This window comes from Gnatocerus cornutus, chromosome 4 (genome assembly GCF_029298725.1).
Source record: "Gnatocerus cornutus isolate USDA-ARS CGAHR chromosome 4, icGnaCorn1.1, whole genome shotgun sequence".
NCBI classification, from domain to species: domain Eukaryota; kingdom Metazoa; phylum Arthropoda; class Insecta; order Coleoptera; family Tenebrionidae; genus Gnatocerus; species Gnatocerus cornutus.
The window spans coordinates 19,346,203-19,355,347 of record NC_142236.1 but is presented as its reverse complement, the minus strand read 5'-3'; the positions used below and the strand labels follow the sequence as shown (position 1 = coordinate 19,355,347).

Here is a 9,145-nt window from a genome sequence, read left to right as displayed (position 1 = left end):
CTCAATAATTATCTACATAAAGAAAATATCATATTTTACAAATATTTCGATGATTTGGTAACTTCACTTGTGTCAACGAACCGTAATTATGAGGTTTTCTTAAGACGTGTTTAATTGGTAGTTTTTAGTGCGTAAATGGCAACCACGCAGGAAAAATTTGAACAGAAGTTTCAACCAAAAAATCTTAAACTCGTACTTTGAGAAACAAGTCAAAGTGGCGAATAAAATGGCTAAGCAATTCGAGCCCCATTGTGGAAAATCAAATTAATTACTCTTCCCTCTTTGAATTGTAACGTTCGATCTGATTTTTGGTAATCAATTTCGATTTTTAGGTACAGTTAATAAGATTTTTTTACTTAGAAACGATCGGCGCTGTAGATGTGACAACACTGCCAGAAGGAAATGAAAAGTTTCTACCACTGATTATGAGGTAAAGTTGGTTTTAACAAAACACTTTACTTTGTTTATCCCGAAATTTATTTTTGTAGAACCGAAGAAATCTTCATCGAGCGGGCACTCAACCCCTTGTATTACTTTGACTGGATTTGGCAGTTAAGCCCGAAATACAAACAATTGAATGATACAAAAGATCTTTCCAGAAGTCACTTAAGAGAGGTTTGTAAAGAATACACAGAATAATTAATCAAGTTCTTTTTTTAGTTAATTCGATGTCATCAGAAAGCTTCTTGCGTCTCTGCAGGTCTTTCCGAAGAAACTGAGGATACCACAAAAATGACTTTATCAGTCATATCCAGAAATTCAGGTTTGGATAATCCTTTTTAGGGTGTTAGCTCTGTTTTTGCTTCCAGACGAAACTGTACGAAGAATTGAACACTGTTTTGGAGGACAGAGAACTCACTCTTGAGAGCCTCAACAAGTTGGACTACTTGGAACGAGTTATTAAAGAAACCATGCGACTGTTTCCTCCACTTCCATTCGTTTCGCGCTACATAGACAAAACCATATCAATCGGTAATCTGTTTACTGTCTAATTTGGTCAACCAAGAAGAAATTCGAACTCTTTTAGATGGTCAAGTTTATCCAGAAGGAAGCGCTACGGTCATTTCAATCCGAGATGTTTACAGAAATCCAGAATACTGGTCCGTTCCTTCCAGATTTGATCCAGACAGGTTTTTACCAGAAGAAGTTGAAAAGAGACCACGATGTGCCTATTTGCCTTTTAGTGTCGGACCTAGAAACTGCATTGGTAACAATATTAAGTGTTGAAATGTGTCTTGAAAAAGTGGTTGTAGGTTGGAAGTATGGGATGATGTCCATTCAAATTATGTTGTCAAAAATAATAAAAAAATTTGAAGTTCTCCCAGGTCCATACAAGTCTTTGGACGAAGTAGAAAGAGTTTATCTTATTATTCAAAAGCCGAAAAATGGTTACCGGATATCATTAAGAAAAAGATAATTCTGTCGTTTCATGTAGTAATGGTTATGGGACTGTTAAAGTTTGTTTTCTGACAATAAAAATAAAAAAAGGATTATTAACTCTTTGGTCTTCTTCTGGCTTTTAAGACACATTGATTGCTTTGAGCATCCCTAAAATATGAAAATTAATTTTATCTTGGTACATATTTCCCCTTTCTGCGTGATTTGGAGGGTTGTAGCGACGTCGAATTGCTTTTTCTAGATGATGTTCTCTAGCATTCAATAAAGTTAAAAAAATTTAACTCCAACATAACCACACAACGCAGGTTGACATATTGGCCAAATTTCGCATTCCCAAACGTCACCATTTCCGAGAAAAAAATAATTAAAGTTTTTGTTATCAAAAATACAATTTATTCCCAAACACCCAATTTCGTTAAAAGATGATTTAACTAAAAACTAACAAATAATTCGTCCTTATACAGGGTGATTTTTAAAAAACGGCAGAAATTTAAAAAACAAATGAAATGGTTATTAATTTACTACAAGGTGTTTATAAATGTTTCTAGCATCAAGCGTGGCTATGGAATTCCTGTCGTACACTATTTTGCCGCTTTGTTTACATAATGAATATAACTATTGTAATGTGACATTTTTGGCGCCCAACGTGGGGCACAACGTGAAAGAGGATCCAGGATGAAGTTACCCCACATGTGTTGTCTGGCCGTTGATTTACATAACCAGTATATCTTTGGAAATGTCTGGCCGTGTTCTTCTTCGCTACAGTATCAGAGTAATCTGTACAGCCGGTGTTCTCGTGGTTGTGTGAGTTTAGAGTGTCTGTCTCAGAGTGAGCGACTGTACTCTCAACCCTTGGTACGTCTGTTGCTCAGTGAGTCGGTTCCAAGTGGATGTGCGAGGATTTTTTGTTGGTTTTAGTTCCGAAAACATCCTGTCTTTTGGTGTCATTTCGTGTTGTTAGGTTATTGTTCGTTAGGTATAGGGTTAGTAAGGATTTCTTTTAGACTGGGAAAGCGACACGAGTGTTTTCCTGTTTTCTAGGTATTTAGAGTACTTGCTATTATCCAATAGAGGTCTGTAAGGTTTGTTATAGGACTGGGTTCCTGGATCTGTTTGGTTTGGCTTCTTTTGGATTCGCTTTGCGGTTTTTTTGCGAGTTCTCGACCATCTCGACTAAGTGCTGTGTTGGTGGAATGGATCGTAAGGCTGTGTGTCCTTGGTCATCACCACTCCTTCGTGGATTCGTTCAGCTTTCGATGATTCTTCTTTGACTGTGGGATTTCTCTAATCCTCCGTTTTCGGGTTTTGTTGTCATTTAAGTTTTATCATAGTCGGCCTGAGTTATCAATCCGGTGTTGTTGCTACTTATTTTGGTGCGGAAGTAAACTCTTTTTAAGGATTTGACCAGATTTGATTTCTCTGTTCAAGGAAGTATTAATGTGTTGCGTTAACCAGTTACGAATCCTTTAGTATTAGTTTTGTTCGGGTAGAAAAATTAGAAAATTGTATAAAAAGGGACTTTGCAATTTGCATTTTTATTATCAACGTTCTACAGTTTTGGTGTAGAAATTTTTAAGTAAAAATTTCGTCCAGGAAAGGGTGGGATTTGTAACGTGACACTATCTTGAAAATTATTTATAATGTTACTTACTTCAATGACGTTTTAGTTATGGTTTTGTGCCCAAGTTTTTAATTTTCAGGTTTTAAACCACAACTGGAATAGTTTATTTCTCAAAATTTACTTTGCTTCATGTTTGAGGTTAACTGCAAATGTCAGTTGACAAATCGAAACTCACATTTGTAATGAGCGGCAAATTTCTTTGACATTTCATAGCCACTCTTGATGATAGAAACATTTATAAACACCTTGTATAAACTGGTGATTTTAGAATTTTTCTAAATGTCTTAAAAGTATCTTTTGAGCGATATTCAACTTTCTTATTTTAAATTGGCACCCATATTTTTTTTTTCATAATTTGGAAGATAGTAATTTCCTGATTCAGAAATGTGTAGTATGCTCTACTTTTACAAAAAATATTTTTAAAAAAATTATCAAAAATGAAAAAAATTGGGCAATAAAAGTTAATTAAATTAACTTCCGATCTTTCAATGAATAAAGTTTTTGTTTTTGAATTATTTGTGTCCCAGGACTGAGTGTCTTAAGATCCTAGGATATTTCTGATGTGTTTTTCTTCAAATAGGAGGTAAATACGGTGATAATAAGCAGGCATAAGAGCCAAAAAGAAACTGAAATTTTTTTTGGGTAGAGGACTAATCATACAAATGCGCCACTGCTCTCTGTAGGAACCCTGTCGAATTAAATGACACGAACCGTTATGACGTCACATTCCCTCTCGCCCCCCGTAACGGCACCCACCCATACTTGGCAACTCGCTCAGACCTATAGATTTAGGGACTTTGGAATTATGGGGGGCACAGTTCTGCAATGTTGCCATTTTCCTAATTTTCTTTTGCTCCTCCTGCGAAAACAGAGAGTTTGGAATTTTTTTAACATTTTTTTGGTACTCCGAAGGACCACCCAATTACCCCCTTTCAAGGTGGTGCGTCACTTTCCGGACACCCTGTATACAATTTCAACGCTGGTCTGACTTTCAAAGGAAAATGTTCATTTCAACTGATTGTAAACCAAAAAAGAAGATCTTTTCACATAAGAAGAAACTTCAAAACCTCAAAACACAAATTTCAAGAAAACGTTTTCCTTGTTATCAGTGAAGGCCACTGATATTGTTAAAAATCATTCATCTCAAGTATTTAATGAAAATGAAATTAATTTGCCAAACAAGGATTTGAAATTTCGTTTGCCACCTGCTAGATCAAATGTCGAGAAAGTTATTGCCGGCATTGAATCTTCTATCCACCGGTTTAATGAACCGACTAAACATTTTGTCAGGGAGACGTGCAGACAAAAAAATTCTCGTAATTTAACCCAGTCAAAGTGTAGAGTCCAGAATTCAAACCTCCGAATCATCAAATCCTTGAGACAGAAAGATTGTTTTTGTGTTAAAGCTGATAAAGGGAATAAGGTTGTTATATTAGACAAATAGGATTATTATGAAAGGGTGAACAACCTAAACACTAATGGTCCTTACCAGTCACTAAAGAAAAACCCATTGCCCAAAATGATCAGAGAAGTCACTAACACTTTGGAAAAATGTCACAACCTTATCACCCCTCAGCTTAAGTTTAGATTAAACATTTCCAACCCGGTTGTTCCAAAATTGTATTGTTTGCCAAAAATTCATAAACCGGGGAAGTCAGTGCGACCAATTGTTTCGGCCATAAATGCACCGATTTCACAAATTTCAAGAAGGTTGACAAATGAATTTTCCGACGACCACAATAAAATATGCCACATTTCATACACTTTTCTGTAGTGAAAATTTAAAATTGCAAACAATTTCAGTGCGAAAATGAAAGAGGCGCATACCCGTGTGCAATGAAAAATTTGAGATCTCTGATATCTAACTTTCGGCGCAACGGCATAATTTATTTTGACATTTTAAGTTTTAACTTGACCAGAGGTAACTTGACGTGTTTTTGCACCGTTATTAGCAAGTGGAAGAGCGTAAAATATAAACTTTAATTATAAAAATAAATATTAACTCTGCGATTTTTGTGGTCGTCGGAAAAATATCGTGTACAACACGTGTTGAAAATTCGATTTTACACTCGTTTGCTTAAGCAATTCTGCAAAACTAGTGTGAAATCTTCCATTTTTAACACTTGTACAATATACCTGCTATTAATAATTCAACCAAAAAGCAGCCTAGGCTTGCAGTCAAAAATTCTTTCAAATTTCAAAAAAAAATTTTTATAACGCTCCTCGAAAAAGCCATACTTTTGACGTTAGTAAGGAGTGTCAAAAATGACATTTTAGCTTATGGTCGTACAAAAATTGAATTTTTGATAATTTTTGTCAACACCAAGAATTGATCCAATAAAATCTTTTAAAGTTTTTTGCACAAATCGATGCGCGCCACTGAAGTCTTATTAGGGTAGGCAATTTAATGTCAAGTTCAGTCCAGGCCATCGAAACGTTTGGAATATAAACGCTAATAAACCCGAAGCAGAAAATGTCTTTATTGCAGTTCCAGTCAGTTTAACATTAATCGTGGTAGAGAAATGTGGGTTTTACAGTGCCAAATTGTTTAAATTTGAATTATTTTTAGTTGTTTTTTTTTTGTAAATTCTTCGTCAGTGGTTTCTTTAAAAGTGTTGTGAATTGCATCGTTCAATGGAGGGCATTTGATTCTTTTTGTATGATATGAAGTATGATATGAGCGAGCAAAAACGTTTTGTGTTCGAAATTTGTCTTCCACTTGATTATTAATACGCTCTATTTTTCTAAATTTACTCAAATATATACATAATAATAATTAATAACTAACCAGTGACTCTAAAAATTGATGAATTTAAAGCTAAAGCTAATGCGCTATTGATGATTGCTGACGGTTTGATTGTTTGGTTGTCGCTGACGGCTTTGGAGAATTTGCTGATTCTTTTCCTGTTGATGCCTTTGATCCTTTATAACTTGCAATTTCATTTAGTGATTGAACTTCTTAACAGGAAATGTCGTAATAGAATCTTTTTACATTGACTTATTTCAGATAAAAATTAAATTTACGTTAACATTGACTTTCACAAAAAAAATTAAATTATTGAAAAATTATAAATTATACTATTGTTCATCGAAGATTGAACACATAAGTAGCTTAAAAAGAATTTGAAATAGTTATGTTGGATTTGATTTTTTATCACCCGGTATAAGTAAAAATGAGGATATTATTTAAAAATTCATAAAAACATGTTAAAAAATGTTCAATTAATAAAAAAATTAAATTGTACAGGTTTTTCCAACATTTGCTTTATTAATAACAAAATAGTAAACACGTGTAAAGTCTGCATGCATTATTAACCTTGACCTGGACTCCAGTGACAAGTGGTTTTGTAGCCAAAATGAAATTTTTAGTTTATATTTTTTGAAAATACAAAAGTTAAACTAGTTAAGTTATTTGCATCGCGCTGTATGTGTGTATATTTTTCTTACATTTTGAATGAATATATTATACAAATTAAAAAGTTTTTTGATTTACAAGAATTCTTTTCTTTTAATATGGCTAAGTATCAAATTCGAAATTTTCGTCTTTTTTTAGACGAATAACCTCTTTATCTAAATGACTTAGATTCGAAATCTTTGGATTTTTTTGATCAATACTGTTTAAATTCAGAAATTTTTGTACCATCAAATTGTTTCTAGAAAATTCTCATTAGTCTTATGTTTTTTAATCAATGTCAAAATAGGAAATGAGTTTATGATTTGGACAAGTTAAAAGCAAACAAATAAAATCAAGCTCTATCACCACCATAATTTATTATTATTATATTCAAATTTGTCAATACCATTTTCTTAACATCTTTTTCTTAACAAGATTCGGTAACCATTTAGAGGTTTCTGAATAACATGAAAAACCATTTCAATTTCATCCAACGACTTGTACTGACCTGGAAGAACTTCGAAATTTTGTATTATTTTTGCCAACAAAACTTTAGTGCTCATCATCGCATATTTCAAACCTGCAACAACTCCTTCAAGGCGAATTTTAACATTTAATATTGGTACCAATGCAGTTTCTAGGTCCGACACTAAAAGGCAAATAGGCACATCGTGGTCTCTTTTGAACTTCTTCTGGTAAAAATCTGTCTGGATCAAATCTGAAAGGATCAGACCAGTATTCTGGATTTCTGTGAATCTCTCGGACTGAAATGACTGCAGCGCTTCCTTCAGGATAAACTTGACCATCTAAAAGAGTTCGAATTGGTTTTTTGTTGATCAAATTGAACAGTTTACCGATTGATACAGTTTTGTTTACGTAGCGCGATATGAATGGAACTGGAGGCAAGAGTCTCATGGTTTCTTTAATAACTCGTTCCAAGTAATCTAAGTCGTTGAGGTCCTCGAGAGTGAGTTCTCTGTCGTTCAAAAGAGTCTTTTGCTCTTCGTACAGTTTTGTCTGGAAGCAAAATGAGCAAATAACCACTAAAAAGAACTGTCCAAACCTGAACTTCTGGATAAATGCTCAGAACTAAAAGGACATTTGCTATGACAAGAGCTGAAGTTTCGCTTCCAGCACCAAAGAGAAATGTGACTTCGTCTTCAAGTTCCTCAGTATTGTAATCGCCTTTCAAAACACGACCGATAAAGTCATTTTTTAAATAATCCTCAGTTTTATCTAAAACACAGTTAAAAAATTGAATTTCAGAAAACTCACCACACAGACCTGCAGAAGATATCTGACGTTGTCGAATTACCTGAAAGAAAAACTTGAGTGATTACTTCTCGGATTTCTCACATACTTCTCTGATCTGAGGTTTGGCGAGATTCTTCACATGCGTTATATTATTGGATTTCAAGCTAATTTTCCAAAACAAATCAAAATAATACAGAACATTAAATAAGCGCTCGATAAATACTTCTTCACACCTACAACAACAGTAGAGTCATCAGCTTCAGACTGATTTCTGAGTATAAAGGATTTGTTCACCTAACAATAATTGGTAGAAACTTTGCATTTTTGACTGGGAGTGTAGCCACATCTGCAGCTCCAATCGTTTCTAAGTAAAAAATAATTAAATTGCACCTAAATATTGGCAATTGTTACCAAAAATCAGATCGAGCGTGGTGGTCCAAAGAAAAAAAAATAAATCGTTTGATTTTCCACATTGAAGTTCTAATTCCTTCGCCATTTTGTTGGCCACTTTCACTTCACTTTCAAAGTACGAATTTAAGATTTTTTGATTAAAACTCGGATTCAAGTTTTTCCTGCGTGGTTGCCATTTATGGACTGAAAACTTACCATCAGAAATTGTCTCAAGAGAAGTTCAAATTACAATTTGTTGTTAATAATGAAGTTACCAAATCATCAAAGTATTGATAAAATAGAATATTTTCTTTATGCAGACAATTATTAAGTAAATACTCCGCTTCGTTTGCTTTTATGGTAAAGATGTTCAATTGGGGCCCAATCCAAAGTCTGAAGACTGAGCGATATCGGTCCGACAATTTGAATATCACTTCAAGAGGTCCTTAAAAAGAAATTTTTACTGCAATTTAGTTCACACCAAAGTTACCTTTATTTCCGGGGAACACAAGAACGGGACTTCCAATAAAAGGCAATGAAAGAGGTCCTGGTAAAACCCATGAATAGTAGTAAAGCCATCGCCGTGTCCAAAGAAGTTTTATGCAAAAGACAGACAGAGAAATAAGAATCCACAATAAAATTGACGAAATGATTTCATTCATTTTTAGAACTAGTAAAGAAAACCAGAATGTAGTCCGTATTTATAACGTAATTTCAATTATAACTTGGTAAACAAACTTATACTTATTTCCAGTTTATGCTAATCGACGTAATTACGGCCGCATAATTAGTTATACAGGTGTTTTAAATTAAATTAAATACTATTGAGAAAAAAAGGGGAAATATGAAAAATATACGTTTATGTAAAAATAGTTAGGAATTTAAATCATTTTCGTAATAACTGCATATATTAGAAATTTTCCAGTTTTTATTTTCAATTTTAAGAAGATTTAAGGACAAACGCGTTTTTATCACATTAAAAACTCATCGTGGACCATTTTGTATCTTTGAAGGATTTTGTGGATTTTTTTTAAACATAAATTTAGTTTTACTGTTTGATTTTGGATTTTGGCAAAATTTACTTGCAA

The 9,145-nt window shown here is 33.6% G+C and overlaps 2 protein-coding genes across 2 annotated transcripts; one reads left to right on the top strand and one right to left on the bottom strand.

Moving 5' to 3' along the window:
* Positions 1-425: 425 nt before the first annotated feature.
* LOC148176589 (cytochrome P450 4C1-like) lies at positions 426-1,417 on the top strand. The gene is made up of 5 exons (XM_088035148.1): positions 426-430; positions 489-615; positions 810-972; positions 1,028-1,207; positions 1,254-1,417. Exons 1-5 carry the CDS (start codon positions 426-428, stop codon positions 1,415-1,417), a joined length of 639 nt encoding a protein of 212 aa, XP_087891274.1.
* A 5,348-nt stretch (positions 1,418-6,765) lies between these two features.
* LOC148176588 (cytochrome P450 4g1-like) lies at positions 6,766-8,751 on the bottom strand. Its single transcript, XM_088033958.1, has 10 exons — positions 8,548-8,751; positions 8,308-8,502; positions 8,079-8,261; positions 7,962-8,031; positions 7,774-7,900; positions 7,698-7,728; positions 7,477-7,649; positions 7,268-7,430; positions 7,040-7,219; positions 6,766-6,993 (listed from the first exon to the last, which is right to left on the bottom strand). The coding sequence occupies exons 1-10, from the start codon at positions 8,717-8,719 to the stop codon at positions 6,827-6,829; spliced, it is 1,461 nt and encodes a 486-aa protein (XP_087890084.1). The 5' UTR covers positions 8,720-8,751; the 3' UTR covers positions 6,766-6,826.
* Positions 8,752-9,145: the final 394 nt, after the last annotated feature.